Source organism: Parus major, chromosome 2 (assembly GCF_001522545.3).
Source record: "Parus major isolate Abel chromosome 2, Parus_major1.1, whole genome shotgun sequence".
NCBI lineage: Eukaryota > Metazoa > Chordata > Aves > Passeriformes > Paridae > Parus > Parus major.
Window position 1 is genome coordinate 128985955 of NC_031769.1, and position 26361 is coordinate 129012315.

General features: G+C 37.0%; 1 protein-coding gene across 2 annotated transcripts in view; it reads left to right on the forward strand.

Annotated features, from left to right (window-relative positions):
- MTDH (metadherin) overlaps nucleotides 1-15089 on the forward strand; it is a 32467-nt gene extending 17378 nt beyond the window's left edge. Inside the window, exons 7-13 of one of the 2 annotated variants that reach the window (XM_015619192.2) lie at nucleotides 673-759; nucleotides 2541-2639; nucleotides 4708-4832; nucleotides 5385-5507; nucleotides 7843-7962; nucleotides 10598-10754; nucleotides 12250-15089. In XM_015619192.2, the coding sequence (XP_015474678.1) occupies nucleotides 673-759; nucleotides 2541-2639; nucleotides 4708-4832; nucleotides 5385-5507; nucleotides 7843-7962; nucleotides 10598-10754; nucleotides 12250-12320 (782 nt within the window). In that variant the 3' untranslated portion in view covers nucleotides 12321-15089. The remainder of the gene's footprint in view (nucleotides 1-672; nucleotides 760-2540; nucleotides 2640-4707; nucleotides 4833-5384; nucleotides 5508-7842; nucleotides 7963-10597; nucleotides 10755-12249) is intronic. The other variant, XM_015619193.2, reaches the window with a different exon arrangement.
- The last annotated feature ends 11272 nt before the right edge of the window (nucleotides 15090-26361 follow it).

Genomic DNA, 26361 nt, shown 5'->3' on the forward strand with positions numbered 1-26361 from the left:
GTTGGACATGATCCAATCATAGACCCTAGCAGCAAAGGACACCAACAGTATGCTGGGATGCATTAACACAGGAGTCAGTAAATTGGGAGGTAGCAATTGCCTGCTTTTTGGACACCTGGAATACCTGTTCAGTTTTTAGACCCTTTTTCCCCAGTTAAGTAAATGTAATTCTAAGTAAAAGCCACTAGTTTCTATTGGCTATTTCTGCTTATTTTCTGCCTTACATATAACAGTCTAGTTGTCTTCATTTTTAAGCAGTATCTCCTATTTGTCAAAAATTGTTCTGAATTTTATTCCATTCTTTAACATATATATAATATACTCCTAGCTGTGTTCCATCTACATGTACTTTTCAAAACTTAATGATTGTAGTAATGGGAGGGAATAATTGTATGGGGCTTGAAAAACAGTTGACTTCTCTTGTGAGAAGCTTGTATATAGAAAAGGCTGTAAAGGGAAGATGGTCTTAGAAAGTTTGAAAATGGTTTCAAGCTGTGTGTTCATAAAGTCACATCTCTATCAGCACTGAGTAATGCCCTCAGTTGTGTGAAATGTCATCATGGCTGCACTAACCAGTGCTTTTCTGATCTGATTCATAATTAAATAGCTGAATTTTCAACATTGCCAACACTGTGTGACACTTTTTTTTTTTTTTCTCCCCTTCCCCCACAGCTGCTTGGAATGTGGATGCAAGGATTAATACCTCTGAACAGAATACTACTTCTTTCTCTTCATTTGGATTAACTCCTGGAGTTTCTGGTATGTGTGCCTTTCCAAAGATTTTTCCACTGTCTTCTACTCCACCAGGTGCAATAGAGTTTGCCAAGTGTTACTAATATGCATTTTCTCATTTTTCTTTGAAAATAGTACTGCAAAGAGGTGGAAGACACTTCAAAAGCTATTTTGTTATGCTGAAATTATGCAGTAAAGTAACTGTGTCAAGTGGATAATCAACAGCTAGATCAATCACAAATATTAATTAGAAGGTTGGAACTAGAAGGGGTTGGAATGAGGTGAACTTTAAGGTATATTCTAACCCAAATCATTCACTGATTCTGTGACTTCTTATTTATCTGTATAAATCTATTTAGACTGTGTTAAGTCTAAATAATGGGCATATGAGATTGCTGAGTGTTGCGATGTCTGAATTTAGAGATCTGAAGACTTCTTTCTAGGAAAGCCCATTTACCCCAGTCTTCTGAGGTTTGTTATTTGATAATTGAGTTTTTTCCCCATCAAGGAGCTGAATCACTACTTTGAAAATATGTTCCAGAGGCAGGATATGAAGTCTTGAGTCTTTTCTCTGTATGACAGATGGAAATGCTGAAGCTCTGGGGTTTCTTTTTTGAGGGGTTGTGTGCGATAGAGTACAAACCTGTCTTCATAATAAATCTTGTGTGTTTAACAACTAACATAAGTCCCACAATGATTTATTATACAATAAAGGGATCATATGTCAGGTTTTCTGCTCTTGCCATGAGCTTGGCATGGTAGTTTTTTTCAGAAGTAGCTGACCAAGTGCTTATGCACTTCAGATATATTTACTTGTATTGCAGTTTACAGGCTTTCAACTGTTGAACTTAGTGTCCAGCACCTTCATTGTACAGAGGGTTTTAATTTAAAAAAAAAAAAAATCCCAAGCAGCCACCTTAATCCAATTCAGTCTCTAAGCTAAAATTTATGGGAGTTTATTAAATAAAGCTGAGATTCATTTGCAATACCACCATTTCAACATCAAGAGAAATATGAATTAGTGAAGTATATTAGTTTTCTTTGATGCACCTTAGCCAGCAATGTTATAGTATAAAGTGACCACAATAGAAATGAGATGTCCATATTTCTGTCATCTGAGGTATCTTCTGCAGAGGTGTATGTAAAATAGAGACCCAGGTTCTATTTAAACTGAATTTCAGAAGTTTCATCATACAGTAAAATATTAATTTATATAAATCTTAAAATTAGTTTTTGTTTTACTTTTTTTTATGAAATGGTTTCATTTGTTGTTTATTTTTCTGAAAACAGTTATGTTTGATGTGTAACACCTTCTGTTATCATGACTGGAATTGGTCTTACTGTTGTTTGTCCTGCTGCTTTTATGTTCTTGACAGCTTTGCTTTAAATGAGAATTGGATTATTAGTAATATATAATTTGTTTGATGTTCAATGTATTTAATGAAGTTTCTTCCTAGTGATCTTTTCTTTTAAGCTTCTCCCTGTAAGAGATCTTATTGATACAGGGTAACAATTTTATTACCCTTAAAATGTCATTGTGTTTTTCAGTTTGAGGAGACTGCTTTTAATTCACCCTTATCTCTTTTTGTGTTCTTCTCATGACTTTATTTCATCTTCTTTCTTCAGCTTCCTTGTTTTCTGAATATACCTTATGCACAAGGGCCTACTAGTTTTCCTGTCTTCTTAAAATCTGATGTTTTTCTTTGAGCCTTTTGCCTTCCTTTCCTACTTTGGTTGGACTTCTTTCCCCACGAAAACTTCAGGGAGCTTGCTAACTTACAAGTACAACTTTATTTGTTTCCTTTCAGGTTCCAACAGTGAATCAGTTTCTCAGGCTGGTACTTCTGATTTTCAGTGGGATTTAAGTCATGCTCAACCCCCTGTTGATGACGAATGGTCTGGGTTAAGTATGTTCCTCTAAAATGTTCATTAACAAAATGTTAATTACTCTTAAAGTGTAGTTATTTATATTAGCTACTTGTATTGGACTGTGATGGGTATCTGAGGAAAAACCTGAAATGCTTGACTTTTGTAAGCTAATGGATAGTTTGAAGGAATTAGAAGTATTTTGGTAAATTCTGATAGAAAATAGGTGATTTTTAGGAAAATACTTGGATATTCAAACTCAGAAGTGAGAGAGCTCATGCATTTTAAGGTAGAAAAATCTTTGTAATGAAACAGTCTTCCTGCAAGTGATGAGAAAAATCTACTGCAAGTCTGCAAAATATGTAATTAGTAGGATAGAGTTTGAGTCAGTTTCTTTCTGCATCTTTGTACCTTACTGGAAAGTTAAGGTGACATCAGACTCTTATATTTAATCTTACTTGCTTTCTCATCTAGCAAACATTAGGAAGTTCTTACACATATATAGAAACCATATATTTCTATTGACTAGAAATAACGGAAATTACTTGGGAGCTGTAGTAAATTTGGTATTTACTCCCTACTTTCTCCTCCCTATTTATGAAAAAGCATATTGCACCTCATCAGAAATTGACCTGAACAATTGTTCCAGAAGTTGACAAAAGCAGCTTTTCATGTTACCTTCTCTCATCTATCTGGAATAGATTGATGTAGTCCTTGGCTCCACCACTGTTGACATGATTGCTCTGTTACGAGATAATTTTGAAACTTAGCTTTTGTCTTTTATCTAGTTTCAGGATAAGGAGAGCACATTTCAGTTAATCATTTGAAAGTCATCTGTTTTATATTTTATCAAAAGCATAATTGAGTCACGTATCTGAGCATAGAATGTTTATTACTGAAGATTCAGTTAATAGGATTTCAACATAGTTGTCAACTAAGAGACCACGAACAGAAGTGGGCAAATGCAAGTTTAGGCCAGCGATACACAGATACAACTTACTGATTTATCAGGATCAGGAAAATTAAACTGAAGAAAATTAACTGTATGTACAAATACTACTAATATTTATTATTACTAAGATCAGATTTCTTAAGCAGTTTTTTACTGAGAGGGCAGTACATAAACTGAAAGATGTTGAGTAAAATTTTTTTATCCAAATCAATAAATTTTACCATCTGAAGTGGGTGTCATTAAGGTAATATTTTTATTAGTAAAGTTTCTAACTATTCTAAGTATTCTATTTAATCTTAAGATCTCTTAGTGTATTTTTGGCTTCATAATGTTTGCCAGTAAATTTAATTTGATTTATTACTGCTTTTTATTTTGATTTTATTTTCAGTTGTTTAAATTGACTCCCACTATATATTTGATATTTGCATATCAAATTTGCCTGTTCTTTAATTTGGTACAGACTGGGGGGGAGAAATATTTGTGATGTTAATATAAATGAGAAATGGAAATGAAATCTTCTACGTGTTCTGTTTTAAAATCGGCTCACTGCAACTTTCTACTAAGCAGACAGTCTAAGTCTTTGTTCTTCCCTTCAGATATTTTTAATTTTTATGTAACTGACCCTTTAAAGTTATCATTCCATCATAAATGAATAATAACAAAATAGAGTATGGACTTAAGAGTATTAGAAAAAAATTTTATTAAAAATGTCAATGTTAAGACTTTTGAATCAGTAAGATTTACAGTTTCAGATATATCACTTGTGAAGGAATCTTACTAAGGTAAGATTGATCAGTGTTACAGTTCATCCTAATTTTTTCACAAGCTAGAAAGAAAATACAGAGAGCAGCTTAAGATAGAGAACAACTCATAAATTTGTTCCTCTTCACATAGTTTAGAAAAATACCTTGAAGCAACTGCATCTAGCTAGCTGCTGCTGTGATTAGGCTCTGTAAAATCACTGTCATTACTTTAAAAAGTCCTCCGCTCATTGATAAAAGTCTACCTTTTTTTCAGAAATACAGGAAATTGCTATTCATATCTTGATATCAAGAAGTGTATAATATATATGTCTAGGGGTTCTTTCATTTTTAAACTGGAAATGAGCACCTGTAGAGTAAGGCAATATTCCTGAAAAAACCTTTTAATCTTTGTAGATGGACTTTCTTCAGCTGATCCAAGCTCTGATTGGAATGCACCAGCAGAAGAGTGGGGAAACTGGGTAGATGAAGAAAAAATTGCTTCTGTTCCTCAGCGTGAAGAGAGATCTGATACTCAGAAGGTAAAAGGTGGTATTTTCTCCTTAGCTCAAAGACTTTGTCCTTACCACTGCTATTTCTTAAAGTAACTTGAAGGGTAATTATAAAGGTAATCTCTCATCATGGTTACACTGATAAGAGTAGCACAACTGTGTTTGCTCTGTACACAGAGAAGGAAAACACTGAATGTTATTGAGAAGAGAGAACTCACTTAGCTCCATGTTAAACCTTTCTGTCTTGCCATAATTATAAGGACTACATTATCAGCATATACTGTGAAGGTTTAGATCTGCTTTTATAAATCTTGCCAATAATTAATTCTCAGTATGAAAAATAGCACTTCCATGCCACTAGTGCCTGGTGCTCTCTTGCCTTTTCCATTCCCAATTCTTCTACCTGTATTACCAGATAGCATGTAAAGAATGTGGTCTTTTTAGAATGAATTGAACAGATAAGACTGTGTTCATTTCCAATAGTATATGCAATTTCTTATAGCTATCAATTTATGTTTAGTCTATAGAAGGTATGTTTCATTGTCATTTTAAATGCTAAATACCTTCTGTTCCCATACAAAGATCTCAGATAATAATGAAAGAGAAAAAGCGGAGCCAATTCTTCAGAGTTCTGCAAGTGGCAAATCCAAGAAAAAGAAGAAGAAAAAGAAGAAGCAGGGTGAAGAAGCTAACTCTCCTGCACAGGTAAAATCTGGATGGTTTAAAGGCAATTACAAGGAATTCATAAAATTGCCTTATCTTTGGATATTAGCATCTTGAATAAAACATTTTTTTGGAAAATTAAATTCTTTATGGGATTGGGTTGTCTTAAATTGTTTCTCAAGAGTTAAAGAAATCCTTATTTTACTAGTATTTCCTTAAGTGGTTGTATTCACAAGTTGAACATGGGATAATTTGTAGTTTTGCTGAATTTTAGAAAACCACAAAATACATGGAAAGTATTTATCCTGAATTACTTATTTTCTATCCAGTCTGTATTCTATACTGTAGGGATGCTTCCAGGTAGAATTGTCCTCTGCATGAGCAGCCTTCTCCTCATGTCCTTTGAATGAGCTGCTTTGGTAAATATAGCTAGTTAGGAGAATGAAAGAAATTGAAATTTTCTGTTAGGCTGTCTTCAAGTACAATTGTGTGAGAATATAATTGTTTTCTGAAGTATTGTTTTAATCTGATTTATGTGAAATAAGTGTCAATGCTTCAAACTCAGTTGATGGAGCTACTCTGTGAGTCAGATTTCAATGAGGGAAAGAATATTTTCAAACTGAGGATGGTTGGAGTTTTCTGTGTTACTTAAATAGCTTTTGAAGAATTGCATTGAAACAGATGTGTAAAATTAGCAAAAGCAGATTGCACTACACATGGCAATTGAATCATGTTTGATTAGATGAAACAAGTACTTTCCCAATGGGAGAAAGCTTTTAATAGCTCATGATCAGAATGCATCCTGCTTGTGTTTATTGTGACAGCCATTCATAGATTACATTCTTTACAAAATGACCAATGTTCAGAGGACTCTGACTAGATGAATTAGGGAGGGAAAGCAAAAACTTCAGTCATACTTGCTTTGGATTTGCTTTTATGGTTATCACATATTCAGTTTATTAAAAGTTCTGAAACATTAAATTCCTGTTACATGAAATTTTATTTTCAAGTTGTCTGTGTGGAGGTGGAGCTTGTGTTGATTTCCCTTGTTTCTTTTGAGGCAAATTCAGTCTGGGAGTGCTAGGCCTGCAGGGTTGGTTTTTTTTATTGAAATCTGGTCTCTGCTATGGCTCTAAGTATAAGTCAAGATTAGTAGGTTATGGTTAACAGGCATTCGTGAGTGTCCTACATGAATCTCAAGATCAGCGAAGGCATTCTGATTTTTTTTCCATTGCTTGTGAGCTGTCTTTTAAATTATATATGTCAAGTTCTACTTTCTGTATTAACATAATCAGATCTATTACTCAATTCAATGTTCTCCAACCATTCCAGTTTTGTTACTTCAGTTTACAAATAAGAACTTATCTGTATTAAATTTTTATGTGGAATTGGGAATTTTGCTTGATAGGAGCAGACAACTGCTAATACATCACAGAAGCTACCCTTGTTATGACAGTTTAGTAATTTAACTTGCAAGTCCTACTTCAAACTCATTTAAAATTTGTATATTTATCCTCTGAAAATTGAACATGTTCATTTATACATCTTCATCTTTTTCACTGATTATACTTAAATGTTCACACTCATTTGTTGACTTCAGTGTTTGTCAAGGCAGTAGAAGCTAACTGAAGAGCTTGGAGTAAGTCAGTATGTGTTCCTTCCTGTAAGGAATCAACAGACTTAGACTATTTGACTGCATTTTCATAAGGAACAGTGTTTCTAGTTTAAACTCAGAGACCTCTTCACAACCACAGGATTCTTGTAGTGCCACTAACAAGTGTAACTACTCTAATTCCACATTTAAAATGAAAACTTTCCACTGTAGATTGTCTAAGGAATAAAGGTTGAGATTCGTGGATCCTTTGTATATATTTTTGATTTCTGTACTGAGGTTTACTTCACAGGCATTATGGCAAACTCAACTGGGTTGCAAAAATATTAAAGTGTCTATGAGGATAGAAAAACAATACAGCTTACATTTTAAAACTTCTAACAAAGAACAGAACAGGGAGCAGTCAAGTGCCATTACAATACTCTTGCAAAGTGTTTTGAGTAAACTCATTTTAATTTCACATTCTTATAATTTAACGGGAGTGTGAAGTGCAGTTCATTCTGAGGTTGAGATTTTTGTTAGTGAATTTTATGAAGTGTCCTCCTTTCTGGGCTTTATTGCCTTCTATGGATATTTTTGTGTTTATACATTTTGAGTGTTAGCATAGGCTAGTATGACCCCACTACTTCAGTTATTCTTTTTGATAGGTTTTCTGAGTTACAGAAGCTGATTATGGTGGCAAAACTCATTCAAAGGGGAGAAGAGTCAGAACTTGACTGCAAACACAGACTCTTCTTTTTTCCCCTCCCACTCCCCTTTTTGTAGGATGCTGAAGAACTGGATAGAGAAGCTGGAGAGCAATTTCAGGCGGATACCTCAAAAGTTCAAGCACAGCAGGAAAGAGCTTTTTCTTTGAAGACCATAAGTACTAGTGAACCAGCTAAGGTAGGGATGCAAAATTTGGTTTATGTTACAATTTGATTTGGAAGTGCTCAAGTCATTTGACACATTAATTTGTATAGATAAGGTTACAGCAAGAATACTGTTTCAGGCTGTATGTTTATGAATATAAAGGTAACTGAACAGTTGAGTTTTAGGTAAAGGTCAGTTATGAGTTTTAAAAATTGTCTACTCTGGAAAGCAGTATCTTCCAAATCAGTAGTCACTTTCTTTACTGGCATGTTACTTCCTTGTTTGAATAGTCAAGCAATGGGTTAAAACTTAGAAATGTAGAAACCCAAGAGTGAATAGGTCTGAGCACAAGACTAGTGGCATATTCTACCATTAAGTTGTAACAGAATGAAGTGTTACTAGGTTAATATATTGACTTAAATGCAGTCTAAAATTGATTTTTGATAGCTGTACTGAGCTTAATGACAATAAGAAAAGGTTTTAATCGAACCAATTCACATACTGTTTTCTTCAGCTCACAGTTGAAACATACTCTAGAGAATACAAATTCTCTTTCAGTCTTACTCCAGATAGCAGCTTTCTTAGATACTGCTACCCTATGAAGCATCACATTCTAGGAAAAATATTTAATCTATTTATCTAGGTAAAATATTTAGTATTTTTCGTGACTTTCATTTTTTTTTTTTTTTATTTCCATAAAGAGTGAACAACACTAGTGACACAGCAGTTTGGAACCAGAGAGTTTATGTCAGAATACTGAGTTTTTAATTTTTAATTGCTAAGCATTAGTTGCATAAAACTAATGAGATCTTAAGTGAAACAGTTAGAATGAAATCTTACACAAGAGGCTGCGAGTCACAAAAAGTACAGAGGTATTTTTTTGGTTGAGAATATCTTGAGAAGCACATTCAGACATACTTAAGGCTTACTCTAAATACATCAAAGTAGAGCTTTACTATAGTTATTGACTACAACTGATTATTTTAGATCTGTTCAACCTTTAATCAAGGTTGGCAACAGCTGCCTGTTCTGTCTGACTAGTGTATTGTTAGGTTTTGTGGTGGGTTTTTTTTGAAGCTGTGCTTGAAAAGATATCTGCCTGTGTATGCAAGTGCCTTTATTCCTGGAAATGTGTTTGTTTTATTTAAGAGGCTTGAGCTGAAAATGTGTAGACAGAAAACTTGGATTGTGACACCAAGGTGACAGGTTTCTGACTTCTAGAAAAAGGCATAATAGTGCATCCTGAAAGACTACAGCTTCTGCTGTTCAGAAATCTAAATTGATTTGAAAAATATCTATTTTCTTTTTCTCACAAGCTGTCAACACTGCCAAAATACAAGCTGAGCTATTAAAATCTTGGTTGAGTTGCTTTACCTGCTGGTTAAGTGTGACTGTCCTAACAAAACTGTAATACCAGTAGTTACCTGAATTGATTACCTTGCACTAGAAACTTTATGTCCTGCTTTTATTTTAGAAATCACAGTTTAAGTTCATTTATTTATGTAGCTGATGATTGCTAACTATAAGACAACATTAAAATTGGCTAAGCTTGGAATTCCTGTAGGATAGGACTTCATTTTATCAGCATGGTTGATGCATAAAAAATATTTGAGATTACTAATTTTTCAGTTGATTGAGAGAGATACCGCAATTACGGATATTAAAAAAACTTGTTTCTGTTGATGTGTTTGCACAGCAAAGTACTCATGAAAGGTTGCAGAAGTGCTATTTTAAATTCATGTGTTGTGTTTGTTCAATTAAAGCAGTTTAATTTCTTGCTTAGTATGATACAATTAAGAAATTTTGTATCTTCTTTGCTCTTGTGAATGTTCTGACTTAATTTTTGAGATGCTTACATTATAGTGATGAAAGCACTACAAACTGGTGACTGTGATGTAGGATCTGTACATCTGTGTCCAGAGATGTAGACTTCACTATCTGATTTTCATAGGTCTTGGCTGTTGTCACACAACTACACCTATGATTTCTTAATAACATCTTAAAGTTTGGGGTTTATTGCTTGGCTGAGGCAATTTTAACTACAATAAGTGTTACACACTGGGAAACGGTTACATTTTGTCTCTGTAGCGGGAAGCTTCAAAATCTAGATAATAAAAATGCTAATAGTACCTTTTACTCTGCAGTTATTTCTGCAGCAAGTTCCACTGAAATACTTGCTGCCTACTCTCGACAATATTTGTTATTCTATAAGCATACAGAGTGTTTTGAGCAGTTTACAGGAATGACTGGAGATGCTTTTTGTTTGAGTTGTTTGGGGTTCGAGTTACCTATTTGGTCCTATTTATCTTGCCTGTTTACCTTGCAACCAAATGAATATGTGTCACTGTTTACATCTCTGTTGAATATTCTAGAATCTTTTTAGGGTCTTAGTGACTTAGAGATTGGTCTTCCTTTCTTTGCATGTGCTGTATTTTAAGAATTAATGTCACTTATCTTTGCTTGCATGCAATTAAAATTTTTGGCACTAGATGGCAGTCATAGTATTACAGAACTCAATTTAAAATTAAGGCTTTTAATATTGCCTTAATTTTTCAATGTCATCTTCTCAGCAGCTGCTAAGTATACTGCCAAAATAATACTATATAAGAGTTTTTACTTTTGTATTACTTAAAAAACTTTTGGAAACTTATTTTTGTATCTCAAACAGTCTGAGGAGGCTCCTTCACTTGCTGTTTCTACTGAGCCATCTGTAATTGTATCAGAGAGCAATTCTGACAAGATCGCTTCCCAAGTGCCACAGATGCTGCAAGAGACAGATGCTTCTAGTCCCAATATTAAGCAAAACAGTGTGCCTCCTCCGCAGAGTAAGTATCTCTCAGTGCAGTTAATTTGTCTGAAGTTAAAAGCACATTGATATATTTATTTTCATTGTGAGGAAAAATAGGCTTCATACGCTTGGATGACTGAAAATGTCTCTTGGGCTTGTCCAGTCCTTAACAGACATTTGGATGTACTCTTGAATGTTGGGACTGGAGCTCTGTGCTGTGACTGAGGAGTTCTGCCAACACTGTTTCAAAGGACTGTATGCAAGTCTTCAGTGAAGAAAAGATGGTTGCTGACATTGCAGTTGACAGAATTTTTAGCTACCGGAAATTTAGGAAAAAATACAAATAATTAAATTTTTAACCTACTGAGATATTTTGATTTGTCAATTTAGCTCATTAGCATCTTTTTCCATATGTTTCCATGTAATCATAGAGGGAAACAATTGCTTGTTTGGGAATAGAAAGGTATTGGATGGTTTTTGGGTTTTTTTATACTCTAACAGCAAACAGATCAGGCTTAACTGCTGCAGGTATATTGTTTTTTCAAAGTATGCTGTGCCCAGAAACATCAAATGTACCCTCTGTTGTACTTGACAAAAGTGTTCGTACTCACAAGCATTTGAGCACTTGACAAAAGTTCTCACACAGTAGAACAGGAAATCTAGAAGGGAAGTGAGGATGTGAGAGGTATTGCTTGAAAAAAAAAAGTTGTTTTTATTCAGATTTTTTAATAAAAAATAAGCACTGACAATCCATAGTTAGTTGCTGGCTTAGTGTTGAAGTACTAAATGAGTTTTTAATTACTGCAGAGGAAACATGGTAACTTTATAGTTACAAAATCTCATTCAGCTCCACTCATTGGCTTCTTTATTTTGAATACATGAAACAGTGGAATATTTCAAGTCAGTGTATCAACTTAGAACTTTTTGTTCTGGTTCTAAAATGTGGAATCTTTTGTGATAGATTCATGCCTCAGCAATTGAAAAAACATCTCTTAGGTTCGGTGTGTACAATACTTAACATTTTTTACTGCTTTTGGCAGCCAGCATGTTTTAAGGCAATCTGTTTTATTAAGAGCATAGTGCTTCTGTATTGAATTATGGATTCCATCTAAACACATCTTTACATAGTGCAGTACTTTTAAAAATATTCTTCTGACATGTCACATATGTAGTAGTTAAAAGCAGTGTAATCTAGTAAAAGTTAGCATTTAATGTCAGTTGTGTACATGTACACTATTTCTAGTAGGCCAGAAAATAACAATTACTCTACTGTAAAATATTGTATTTGCAAAATGAATTACCTTTGATGTGTATCACTCTAAGTATTTGTGGGGTAAAAAAGTAGGATGATATTGGCAAGCATTGTTTAGATATATTTCAAATTAAATTCTTTACATTTGAAGTGGATGAATAAAACTAGTTGATTGATTTCAATGACTTTGCAATATCACAGTGTGTATTATCCAGGATTTTAAAAGCCAATTCTGTGTAAATGTTCTCAGTCCTAACACTATAATTGTTTTGTTTTTTAGCAAAGTCTGAAGAAAGCTGGGAATCTCCCAAACAAGTTAAAAAGAAGAAAAAAGCAAGAAGGGAAACGTGAACTTCCTGAGATGGACATGTGTTGCTGAATATTGTCATGAAGATTATGCTGTTTATGCAATAATTTGTGAACATGTACAGAATTTTATATAGATTTCAAACAATTTTTAAAAACAGAACTGCTGTGAACACAAACATCTTTAAAAAGGAATCAAATGAAAGTAACTTTATGATATAGCAAACAGAACATGCTACATTTGAAAGACATTCTGAAGAATCTGTTTTTCCAACTTTTGGAGAGAGATCTTAATTAAAAAAAACTGGTTTTACAACACAGTGCCCTGTTTACAACAGATTATACTCTCATCTACAGCTGCGGATAAAAGATTAATTTCAAGGAAGGGTTATCTGTAAAAATTATCGTCTGTACAATAGTGGGTGTTTCTTGCCTCTCTTATGAGTGGTGCATTAGAAGCACAGAATGTCAACCATATGAATTTGTTTCATGCCTAAATCAAAGTGCTTTGATTAAATACATAATCTGCCATATCTTTACAGTAAGTTGGTTAGCAAATCTGCTAGCTATTGCAGGAATCACAAGTGCAAATCATTAACCATTTGTACAGTCAGACCTTCATGGTTTATTATATGAAGTTAACACAATAAAACTGCTTTGGGTTAAAAGTTTGAGAATGTGATTTAAAACTTGAGTATGGTTCATGAAATTATTTTTTATAATGTCTATTACCTTACTTGAATTATTGAAGATAACAGTATATTTTTAAGAATGCAGTAATGTGCATAAAATTGGTTTTCTTTTTCATTCCCTGCACTTCTTGGTTGATTCAGGATTCCATCTAAAAACTGTATTCTTTCAACTTCTAAACTCATGAAATGAACTGAAATCAAACTTTCCCTTCTTCTAACACTTGTTAAAAAGTTTGGCTTACTGTACCCAATTCTCTTGTTTATATTACTAAAGCTCTGAACAAAGCAAAGTGAATTTTTCACTCACAAATTATTTGGATTTCAAAGATCTGTTGGAGAACTGGAGTAGCTTCAGACAGCTTTAATTGACAAAAACAGTTATCAGGAACACATTTTTTTACTGCCTTAACCTGTAGGATGTAGAATGTGTCTAGACTTCTGGACAGGAGTTAGTGTTTTTATATTAAAAAAAAATAAAAAATTATGCAAGTGAAGCAGTTGTAAAATAAAGACCATTTCCCACTTGAAACTGTTAATTAAAATGGCATTGAAGATGTGTTGTCATTTTCAGGCACTGTAATGACGGGGTATTGAACTGGAGATGTGTTTGTGTCTGTAAGGTACAGGCTCAGCCATGTACACTGTAAATAGCCTTTACAAAAATTGGTTTGCTAAGGATGGTATTTACCATCACCTGGTAAGTTCAGTTAAAGAGTCAGGATTCTTTTCAAATGATTGACTTCTGGTTTTGTGGCACAAACAGAATTGTTAACAGCTGTAACACATGGTACTGATCAACAGTCGTGTGCTCTTACTGTACTCAACTGCAGTTTGACAGTATTGCAAGGCAAGAGCAGATAATGCAGCAAGCTGGGTTTAATTGTACTGAAAATGCACCTGCTAATGGGGAGCTTTCCTAATAAAAGGATACTAATGTGCACAGGTGTTAATTCCTGTATATCAGGAACATCACACTCTAAATTGACCTGTTAAATTAAGCATTTTGACAGTATTGATTTATTTACTGGGAGGGAGTAATGTTTGAGTGATATTTGTCATGATTCACATAAATTTAGAACTGAAGTACAGCTTTTCAAGGAGTATCTTAAGGTAAACATGAAAAATAGGATATTACGAAGTCATGCAGAGTCCTTTGCACGTAAACAATATTATAATTTTACTTGTCTTCATAGTACAGGTTTAAAAATACCCTTTGAATTCAGGTTTTTAATGTGTGTCTGAAATCTGTTTCCAGTCTGTGTTATGCTATGAGCCTCTTATAAAAAATACAAAGATTTTATGTCATGAAAGAGGCTGCCCCCAAGGACTTTCACTGCATAAATTATTTTTTTTTCCTCTCGAAAATAAAATTGGTGATATTTCTGAGTTAGTCGAATAGCTTGTCATTCTGGAAAAACTCATACTAGCTAAAACATAGGAACCCTGCTAACTAACTGCTACTGCTAAGCAGGGTCGTATAAATACATAGCCTTCCTTTCAAAATGACGTTACCTATTTAGCAGCACCTCTTACTGTTTTCTTAATGTGCAGTTTCAATGTCTTAGAAAGCAAAACTTGCTTTATTTTGACATTCATTTAAGAGGTAGTAACTATATCGTATTGTCTATAAATAGAAACTTGGTTATCTATGTACTGTCATGTTTCTATGATTCAAGCAGTGGTTAGTCTTAATGATACACTGAATCCAGACTTTGGTACTTGGATAGAACAAAAAACACCATTTTAAAGAAACTTAATCATTTTTTTTCTTTTTTCTTTGGGTTTATTTTTTCTGTTGTTGAATGCATGGAATGGTTTCATAAATCCAATATGTTGTTTTTTTCTAAATACTCTGGAATTATTTGTATGTGTAATTTAAACTTGTGATGATGTGTAATTGGATAGTCATGGCATATTTTTATTTCTTTTGTGGGGAGGGAAAGGTGTACAGAATTCATATGTGCTTGTTACAAAGGTAACTGCATTGGTTTGGAGGGGGGTGAAAACTGTATTTCTGATGCCCTTTTAGAAGTCTAAAAAAAAGTGCAAGTGAAGAGCACTACTTTAATATTTACTAAGAAAGAATGTACATATTAAAAGCATTTCAAAATTTATAGAAATACTGCTAGTACTGTTGTGTTGTAACTGAATTGTATCTCATTTGAAACTGCCCTATTAATAGTTCCTAGCCACGAATATATAAGGCTTTTGAAAAGTGCAGCCATCAGAGTACATGGTTTAAGCAGACTTTCATCTATTGGTTGTTGTGCCTTTAACTCAACTAGGTTGCCAATCAAGATTACAGCTGTTAAAAATTTCAGGTCTCACACAGACACTTGTACCTGTGAGCCTCCTCCTGGTGACCAGTGAATAAAAATGAGCAGTTCTGGTTTTTCAGGCCAGTACTAAAAGATTTCTTCATTCTTCTGCTGTAACTGGAAGGAAAAAAATCCTGAAAATTTTAATTGCTTCTTAAAATACGCTGCTAAAAATACTGTTAAAATTCTGAGTAAATTACTTCATTTAAGAACAAAGAGCATCAGCCAAATGAACTGGGGGGTGGGGAAGAGCAGGAAGGGCAGCGTGACATCGTTCTTAACTTAAAAGTAATGCGGCAACACGATGGATTTTGCTTACTGCAGGACTAACAGAACTGCTGTTAGCTTGGGTGGATGTTTGGAGCAAGATGGGATGATTTCTGTTTCTTCATGGGTGGGGGCTGGCAATTGTTGTTGCCTATGTTTTGTATCATGTTATTAATGATTCATGGGTTGTTCCTGCTGAAACTTGGTTGAATTACTAAATTCTGTTTTCTGTAGTGGGGCCCTTCAGTTGAGGAAATTATTGAACTTCTGCTTTTTTAATTTCTGTTTGTACCAAGCTGAAGGTTTCTGGTTCACTGAAAATTGTTTTTTCAACTGAAACTGTGATGTCTTTACTCTTGGTGTATTCTGAAAAGTGCATTTAAAACTCCTAACCTGAAACTCAGGGCTTCAGGAATTCATACAATACTCTAAAAAAATGTGCTTAAGGACATCTGCAGCTATAAACAAACACATTTTCTGTCTTATTTGTAGCATTAAGTGATCCCTTAACTTGGCTCAGTATTTTTAATTCAGTCCATGGCAGAGGGTAAGTCATGGATCACTCAGAAACAGATTGCTACAATGAACTGAAAACTGACTAGTTATGAGGTGTTCCCTGTTTCCTCGCAGATAGCAAGTCCTCTACTAAGTATTTCCACTTTAAAGTGATTCCTTATTTCAAATACCTGTGTATAAAGTGTAAACCAAATATGTTGTTACTGAGGTTCTGACAAAGGCTGCCACAGTTTATCTTGTTTTTCCTTGGCCAACCTTACCTATGTGGCTAACAAATAAAGCCATGCCTTGAGCTATGTCTGCAAACAAAGCTCCGGATGGGAGAGAAATTCCTCTCTGATGTGATTCTGGAACTTGGACTTGCTCTCATGCAGCCAGGCTTTAATGTGTCTTTTGAAGAGGCATGGGACCTGGGAGACCAGTGCCTTTCTGAGCTGTAGCCAGTTAGCTGAAAGAGTAGGAGCTGTATCAAATGTTGTTCCTCTGCTGCTGAGGGGCTGAGTGGCTGGGCATGCATCTAAGGCCGTGTGCAAGCTCTGCGTCTGCTCTCGGAAGTCTTCAAAGGCACTGTGAAGGATCTGTAACATCACTTTTTTACCTGTTGACAGCAGCAGCTAGTGAATGGAAAATACCTGCAGCCATGTCTGAAATCACTGCACTGTTAATTTTTTTCAAGAAGGGACAGATTCCAGGAAAATCTTCCCTGGAGGGTAAAGAAGCTAATGAGTGCTGGGTCTTTTTCCAGAATGCTCTTCTGAAAGCACAGAAACAGTTCATCCCCTTCAAAGATAAGGGATGTAGGAGGAGCAAGAGTCCCCTTTGGCTTAACTGCGAGATTCTGAGCCTACTCAAAAGCAAAGCATATCAGAGATGGAAATGTGGATAAATACCCCCCGAGAACTATGTGGACATTGCACACCCTGGCAAAGATGCAGTTAGAAAAGAAAAAGCTCAACTCCAATTGAATTTGACCAAGATGTCAAAAAATACAAGAAAGGGTTCTTTGGGTAGAGAGGCAGCAAGCAGAAACAGAAGGCAAATTCTGTCCTGTTGATAAACAGGAGAATTAGTCACTGGTAATGCTGAAAAGGCAGAGGCTCTCAACACTTCCTGCACCTCTCTCTGCACCAGCAGTGGCAGGCCCCTGGCCTTGGGACCAAAAACCAGGCTGCTGGAAACACAGATCCAGCAGTGTCAGTGAAGGAAGAGTGGGGGGTGAGCTATTACAGGAGCTGACATTGCAAGGCTGCTCTCCATCATCTTTGGGAAGTTGTGGACTTCAGGGAATGGCAGAAGACTGAAAAAGGCTAATATACCCCACCCACAAGAAAGGCTTAAAGGAGGATTTTAGGAATTTAGGGAATTTTACACCCATCAGTCTTGCTTCAGTCCCTGGGAAAATTTTGGAAGAAATCCTTCGGGTAGCTATCACAGGTCAGATGAGGCACAGGATTGGGAAAAGCCAACGTAGATTGATTAAGGACAAATTGAGCTTGACAAACATGGTCACCCTCTGTGACAAAGTAAGCTGCTTGATTGATGTGAGGTGGGTGGTGGACATTGCCTCCTGGATTTCTCCAAGGCCTTCAGTCGGTTTTCCCACAGCCTCCCTCTAGAGAAACAGATGGGCTGCGGTGTGGATGAGTGCTCCATGTGGGAAAGGCTGAGGCAGCACCCAGAGGGTGCTGGTAAATGGCTCCTTTTCAAATGGGCAGTGTGGCATGAGTGGGTCTCCTCCAGGGACTGATTGATGTTGGGCCCAGCACTGTTAAATATTCTCATACAGTGATCGGGAAGATGGGATCAAGTACACTTTGGAAGCAAGAGCCACCCCGCTGAAAGATTTGGATAGGCTGGAGAGTGGCTAGCAAGAATCTGATGAAGTCCAGGAAAGGCAAGTGTAAGGTCTTGCACCTGGGAAACCAACCCAGGTGTGCAGCATGGGCTGGGATCTACCCAGCTCAGGAGCATCTCTGTGGAAAGGGATCTGGGCATCCAGGTGAACAATCAGAGCAATATGAGCAAACAGTGGTGTGCTGGCAAAGAAAGACAACGGGATGCTGGGCTGCATCCACAAGGGCATCACCAGCAGAGATCAAGAAGCCATTGTCCCACTCTGCTCAGTGTTTATCAGGCCACACTGGAATTCCGTGCTCAGTTTTGGTCCCTGCTTTGCAGAAAAGATGTGGACAGGCTGGAGAAGGTCCAGAGAAGAGCCATAGACTGGGAAATATGTCACAGGGAAAAAGGCTGAGAGAACTGGGTTTGTTCAGCCTTGAGAAAAGAAGGCTTAAGGGAGAGCTTATCACCATGTTCCACTATTTAAAGTGAAGATGGAGACTCCCTTTTTACAAGAAGTCACATGGAAAAGACAAGGGATAATGGGTACAAGTTTTTCCTGAAGAGGTTCCAATTGGACACATGGGGAAATTTTTTCACAAAGGGAACAATCAGCCATGGGAATAATCTTCCTGGGGAAGTTGTGGATTTCCCCAGCATTGGAGACTTTTGAGATCTGGCTGAAAAGATTGTGATTTGGGGTTTTTTTCCTGTGGTATACATAAAATGCATCTCAAAAATTGTATTTCTATCAATCAAATTCTTCAGTTATCAAGATGATTTTCTCCAGAAGTTTGAGACTTTGACAGGTCCATGTATTTTTCAAAGACTTTACTGCTTTAGGTTACTGCAGTGTTAAACAATATCCTTTTCATAACCACTACCATGTGGTTTCTCAATTACCGAAGAATGTAATCCATCAATGATAGTGTGAGGTGGAATAAAACTTATCAATTCAGTGATAAAAAAGGTCTTGGCCCAACTGAGTTTTGTCAGGATCAGTTTAGGGCAGGGCAGCTGCCTCAGGTGCCTGTTTCTTAGTTGTAAGTTACAAGTCACCCTGCTGTGTCAGCATCTTCATTTAACTTTTGGAGTATGTTGTTCCAGGTTTGTGCCTTAGTTACACTGCCCTTTAGCTTGGCTACAAAGTTAAAGCCTTTCAATTGCTTTGAGCTTTTTCAGGTTAAACTCTGTTTCCGTGGTGACTCTTGCAGAGCAGTGGCCAACAGCCAGCAGCAGCAAGGCAGCCCACCCTAACCCTTCCTGCCCTGCCCCTCTGACTCACCCCCAGCAGGGACAAAGGTAGCTGTTAAATCAGGTGAGGGCTGTGCTGATACTTGAGAGTTTTTCTTACTCCAGCTGGCTCTCTGGTATTCCTGCTGTAAGTCAAGTCTGTGGCCTGTGTAGAGTAGGGTTAATATTGGTGTTGCATTAAGTATGAGACTCGCACAATTGTATTCAACATTTGAGGCTCCACCTTGGTAGATACCGTCTGTCACCATCATGCTTGCCTGGTCATTTTTAAAACACTTGAAAATCTTAATCAGTGGATATTTCCTATTTCCAATATTTTCTCCATTTTCATTGGAATTCTTTTCAGCATTTTCCAAGGATGGAGGTTCAAGCAGCAGTTTGCTTTGAATAAATGTGTTTATTTAACTAAACAAACAAAAAAGAAAAAAAAAAAAAAAAAAGGAAAACCTGTCTTTTTTAATAGACAACAAAAAAAATAATGTTACTTGGACTTGACCTGCATATTGAACATTTTTGAACAGTAGTACTAGTAGTAAGAAGTATTTAAGTGCTTTTCTGGAGTGGGCTCAGCACTTGATAGAATTGAGCTGGCAGATCAATACTGTGCTATTTTATATTCATATACTACAGACATGCATTTCAAAGTCATCCAACTCACACAGCCTGCTGAGGAACTTCTTTGTGATGTTTTAGAAGCATGTCTTTTTCTGTGAGCCCTTAGCAGGCATGCAGAACAGAACATTTAGTGACTGTTTTTGTAATGCTTAAAACAATTTTAACTCATACTACCTTGAATAGAAAAAATATTTTATAGAGATGCATAGTTGAAAGGTTCCAAAGCCTGACACAGGTGACTGAAGCAGGTTTTACAAAGATTACCATGTTTTGGATTTCTGCAATCACATCATGTGAATGTTAATCTATGGTCAAACCTAGTCAGAAGTCATATGTGTCACATTAGAAAGTAACTTTTTGTCTGTTTCACTTTGAGGCAGAACATCAGTTGCGCAGCACAAGATCATTATGGGAAAGCAGGATTGCAAGTGCTTCACTTTACATTAAGAATTCCATCTCTAAAAATCTTGAATTTGCATTTGTATGCCGCTGGAATTTGTGCTGCCAGAGAGCACTGTGCTGGAACACATTTTCTTATGTGAACACTTAATGTTAACATCTCTTGAGAGCACCACACATTATCTCCACACAGTGTTTCACTTCTGCTTTGTGTTGCTGCTGTATGGAGGACATGATACTGTTTGAGGCTTTAAACTCTTTAGACTTAATCATTCCAAATAGTTATTGAGCAGTCCAGCTCAAAGAAGGTATTTGAACTGAAGTTTACCTGAAGAAAGAATTCCTAATTGCAAATTTTTTTCTTATAGCAGATCAGCAGCTCAGCCCTGCTCCAAATGAAGTGGAATGTGAAGTGAATCAGCAGGGTGTTTTGTCAGGGCTTTAAGGATGTCTCCATCAGCATCAGCATGGCAAAACTCACAGTGAGGGGAGCTGTCTTACAAATATGAAACTGTCCTGTGTGGCAGTTAAGTGGTTTAAAGGCTCATATACATTAAACATCAAAAGGGAAGGGGGAAAATGTGCAGATTTGTGTTTTCAAACTCTGTTGGTGATCAGTGATATTTTACATTATAAATGAAAAGAAAGTTCTCTCCAAAATGGCAAATGTGTATCGTTCTGGTCTGCAGAGATGGGGTTTCTGAATGCTAAGACTAAACCTCTGGTATTCCAAAGGTTTATGCATAGATGTTTGACACTAAATAAGTTGCAGTGGAGATGATGAGTCACAACTGTGTCTTACTACAATTACACTTTCTCTGTGCCTTTACTAGTCCACTACTGAATACCACCGTGAGTTGGGACAGCTCTGCAATGTTGGCTCAGTCAGGATTTCCTGAAGTTGCCTAAGGCTATAATCAAACATGTTCAGATGTGCATGCCTACAGAATGCTTTGCAGTCACAGTATAGTAATATACATTGATAACCTATATGGGGACACAGCAGGAAGCTGGGTGATTGTGAGACATGCTTTGGAAACAATGTTTATACTGCACTTGGAGGTCAGCTGGCAAGTAATGCTATTTCAGTAGAATTATACCGGCATTTATTATGTGATTTGCTATACAAAAGATGAAAAATTAGAGATATGATTTAAACTATCACTGTTACTTCTGGCATTAGGTATCTTAGGAGGATGTTTTGGAGACTGTGATGAAGAGAAGCCAAGAGTATCTTTCATTTTTATCATTAGGAGAATGTTAGCAGTCTTGATCTTTTTTTTTCTTTAGAAGAAACAATATAAAATATACATACTAGCTTCAATCTCATCCCACACACACTTATGCATGGCACTGGTGGCTCCATCTTATGCAGCTTTAAATCTAGATTTCCTAGCTGCATTTCCTAATACATACAAAAGATTTATAAATTGGAACAAACAATCCAATTAAACTTTCTGCACCATCAGCACTGTACAGAAGTGCTTCCCTTGCTCTTGGAGTAGTAATATCATCAGTGCTGTATCTCTGCACTTCATGAAGGACATACCAGGGACCTGTAATTACCTATAGTGTATATAAAAGGTTATATTGCATGTACAGTACTTGCAGTTTGCCTCTGCAGAAAAAGGCACATATTGGCTAACTGGGTTTGAATTGCTATCGTGTGCTCAGCAAATCAATCAGTGAGGAGACTCAGGACAGACAGATGAAGGGGACAAGCCCAGCTGATATTTTCACAGTATAAAGCCACCAGCTCCAATGGCATGCTCTGCAGGCTTGGCTGCAAAGCAGTTGATCTCCACTGGTGACTCCCTAATAAGCAGTGGATGGGTAAACAAGCAGAGGATGTGACACTGTGAGAAAGTCAAGTGCTTTTTTTAGCATAGAAAACAGTACATGTGAGGGTGGAAGTTTCTGCAATGTTCTGTGGCAAACCTCTGCCTGCAGTGGACACTGGTGAGAAGAACTGGACGGCATTCCCTGGAGTTTGCTCAAGAGTCCAGCAGACTTGGAAGAGAGCAGGAAAAGAGAGATAACTCCATAAATATTCAGAGTAATGATGCTGATGCTTTTCAGTTGCTTTCAAGTTGGTGGTAGCTCAAAGCTCCAGGTTTTGGCATGTTTGGCTTAGTATGCTAAAGAATAAAGTGCACCTGGGGAAAAGTCTAAGCAGGTCCCCAGGTTAAAGTGGTGAGTTACTGCTTGAAACTTGACTGGCATCTAAAAATCTGAAACTGGGAAGTGTTTCCTGTGTAAGTTACAGGCAGTAATAAATCACAGTTATGGAAGATTTGTTGTTCTCAAGCATTGGTTCTCAATAGAATGGAAGGACATGATTTGTCACTAGACTGAGATTGTTGATAGAAGACAAAATGATCATGAGTTCTACTAGATATAACAAAAAAAAAAAAAAATCCAAACAGGTATGCAAATAAAACACGCTTGATAATCAGATCAGGGTGTGGGGGAGGAAATATCTACATTCTTTTATATAAAATAAAAAAGGTAGTCTTTTAAAAGAAGGGGAAAAACCCACAATCACATAATGAAGAAGGGAATTAAACCTGGCAACATTCCCAGTGTTGAGCCATACTCAAATGAATCCATAAATTAAACATTAACTAATCTAACTAATGGAACTAAAAGGAAGTAAATGCTATTTGATGTATATTAGCTTTTCTTAGAAGGTGTGCCTCTCCTATCAATCAAAGACCTGTGACCTCTCTGACTGCAAACTCAACACAGTATTAAAAACTGTCACTGAGATTTCCTTTGCTCAAGCAATCTGACAAGTAGTGAGACTGCTGGCAACACAACAACCAATTAATCCTACAGCCCTGCCTCATCCTTGTATGCTGTACTTTATGTTCTATAATTGGGTACAGATTATGGATAAAATGTCCCAGTCAGTTTAATACTGTGTCCGGCATAAGCATTCAGGCCAAAAGACCAAAAAACTCCAAGCATGACCTTCCACTGGGTCGGTGTATAAATCTGGGGGTGTTTTAATCTGAGTAGTGAAAAAAAAATGGGGGTACAATCCCAATACTGTGTCCATTGATTAAATAAATACTCTTACATCTGATGCTTGCAGTTTTAAAAGCTTGTACAAAACTGTCTAGATCACCACAGTAGTGAGGGAAGCAATAAACAAAATACTTAAAGGACTGAAAGCAGTGTCTGATGAGCAGAAAGTTAATCTATAAAAAAAACTTGGAGAAGAATTTGAGTAGAGTAGAAATTATTAGGATATGAAGGTAAAGGACTCCTTAGCCCGGTGGAGGAAGAGGTGATGAATTTTAGTTGGATACAGGACACCTGCACCTACCAATTTTGTTGGTAACAGTTGGAATTAGTGGCGATGTCTCCACTTCTCAGTATCTTCAGGCATGCTGAGCCAGCAGGGGTAAACCAAGAAGAACTAAAGTTATTACAGAAATTTACAGACTTCCCAAGGCAAAAGGAGAGAGCTGTTATTGCTAAGGCAATGGCAGAGCCAAGCTTTAATTCCAGTGTAAACGTCTTCTGCAAAGCAAAACGTGAGCCTCTGGCAGCCCTGTGCACAAGTGATTAAGAAAGAACAGCAGGGGCAAGGGAGAGGAGAACAGGAGTGGACACAAAAAAGCCACATGCTTTCAGATGCAGGAACTCTGTGTGGAGCTCTCTGAGGAGACTGCAGCCCTTGGGAAGCAAGCTGTATCTGAGGGAAAGCTTCAAGAACATGTTACCAAATTGCAAATTTGCTGCCAAGCAAATAGTTAGATAATTGCCTAGCTTATCTTTGAGGTTTCTTGCAAATGTAACACAAATGATTTCATCTCACCCACAATGTTAAAATTAATCTGTGAGGCTGGCATGAATGAGAAGGCCAGAAGAACAAAGAGCTGAATCTCAGCATACTCTAGCACTCATTAGCCTTCTTGTGAGTCCTGTATCTTCAGAGTGAAGTTGAAGTTTAAAGGCTCTTGAGTAAGAAAAGGGGAAAAAGAAGGATGCACTAAAGCAAGCTTTTCCTTGAAGAACATTTGAGCTCTTGGCAGAGCAACATACCAAAAGATTTTAATGACATGTTTCTTAAAACCACCACCTTCAAGTAGAATTAGAAGCTGTGGCCCAAGGAAGCTACAGTTACAAATACACTTTATCATCAGGACGGAAAATGTGTAAGCATATAAATTTCCTAAGATATTAGAATCACTATCTTCTATAAGAAAAATCATGACAAAATATCCCAGTAGTGAGCTAAAAAGTTCAGACATTTCTCTCAACAATTTTTAAAGATTTAAAGAGAACTTTTAAAACAAAGAAGAAATAATAATAATAATAATAATAATAATAATAATAATAATAACCAACAACAACTGACCATTTGTTGTCCATTGTTTGGTGCTCAAACACAAGAATTTAGTTCTGCAAGCAGTTGCACATCATGCTGTGCCATTGCAATGGCTTTCTTACAGGTTCTGTGTTCTGAGTTGTAACATGCTGGAGAAAAATACTGTTCTCACTCTGATCCTTTTATGCAAACCAGGGGAATGGATCACCTCTTGAACCCAATTTGAATCGTAGCAGCAGTCCTATTTGATTGCAAGTTGGCCAGTCTTTGTGGCAAGAGGGGTAGTGTCAGACTTTTATTGGAGGCTTACTTTTCTTTGAGAAACCACAGGTATTTTTGAAACTTCATTGCAATAAATACTTCTACAGCTCTGAATACTCGAATCATTTGCAGCCATCCTGAAACGCAGGTTCTGAAGCAAGCTGAACAAAAGGACTCTTAAAATGGCTCTTTGCAACAACCGGAGTCACTTTCCCAAAGTCGTCACCCCCCTGTGCCTGAGGACAATACCCAGACCTTGGTTTCTGGACAATGTTTAACCCTTTTCTTATCTTGTCTTAACTTGCCAAATACAAAACAATTAACAATGCCTTTGTTCACTCTGGAGCACGTGGCTAATCCTGCAAGCAGGAGATGTGATTCTCTTGAGCTGCCCTTTTGTTTATGTGCTGTAGGCAATGCTGGGCAACAGCGTAATTGAATTATTCAAAGCCAGCTGAACTATGCTGCACCACCTCCGTGGGCTGTGAGCACAGATAGAAGGCGGCAATCACACACAGTTTCTAAGCCAGCTGTCCTCTTCCAGCGATCTTGTTCAGACAGGTATTAACCGGGTTGGGAAGTAGCAGTAACCAATTTTAGTGAGAAGTAGAAAGCACAAGGAAGCGTTAAATGGACCTCTGGCAGGAGGGAGAAGTTGTCCCTGCAGTGAGAAGATCGCGGGGAAGACCTGGGGAATACAGAGCAGAAGCAGGGCACGGAGTACACTGGGTTTTGTTAAACAGCTTGCAGCACAGAGATGCTTTGGCACTGCAGCAAAGTCGGGCTGTGTCCCTTCCCAGCTGGCTAGCGGAGCTCTCAGGGGTGCTGTGGGGAATGAGTGGCTGTGTGAGCGGGGCTTTGTGATCTACAGCTCTGCTGTGGTGAGGAGGGGCAGGCAGGAGCCATGAGACTGGGTCTGTTTTCTGGGTACATCCCACAGCCTTCGCACTGACCAGAGGCTGAGCAAGGGTGTGTCAGGCTTTGGCCCTGTGCAGCGTTTAATTTCAGCATCGAATGCTCCCTTGGAAAAATTTCTTACCGTGCGGATTCCACTGCAAAGATTATCTAGTTTTTCAGCACAGCTGAAACAAGTGCTTGTAAGTAAGCTGTTAATTCTCGAGTTGTCTCTCTCGCTGAGCAAGACAGTGATACTGGTCCTGTTCAAGTTTTGATGAATAAAGATGACAGTCTCAAGTATCTGTTGTACCTCGGGAATCTTGACAAAACTCAGGTGTCATCCAGTTCAGAAGCTGCTTCTGCTGCATCTTAAATGATTTTCCACCATCAGGGTGTGAAATCAGGTTCTCTGGATTCACAGCCATGTCTGAACAAGTGCTTGTCGTTTCTTGTTTTAGAAGGCAAAGTGAGGGACATGGAAGTTTTACTTACAGAGGCTGTGTTGAGAAGTATCTGTATCTGTGGCAGTACTCAGGCTCTGAAGCCTCTCTACTACAAAAATCTTGCCAAGCAAACCAAATACAGCTAGTTATAAATCAGGAGCATGACGTGAAGCCTGATGTTCTCTGCTCTTTCCCATCAGGTTTTTTTAATAGAAATTAATAATTATGCAGGAAAGTGCTCTGAAG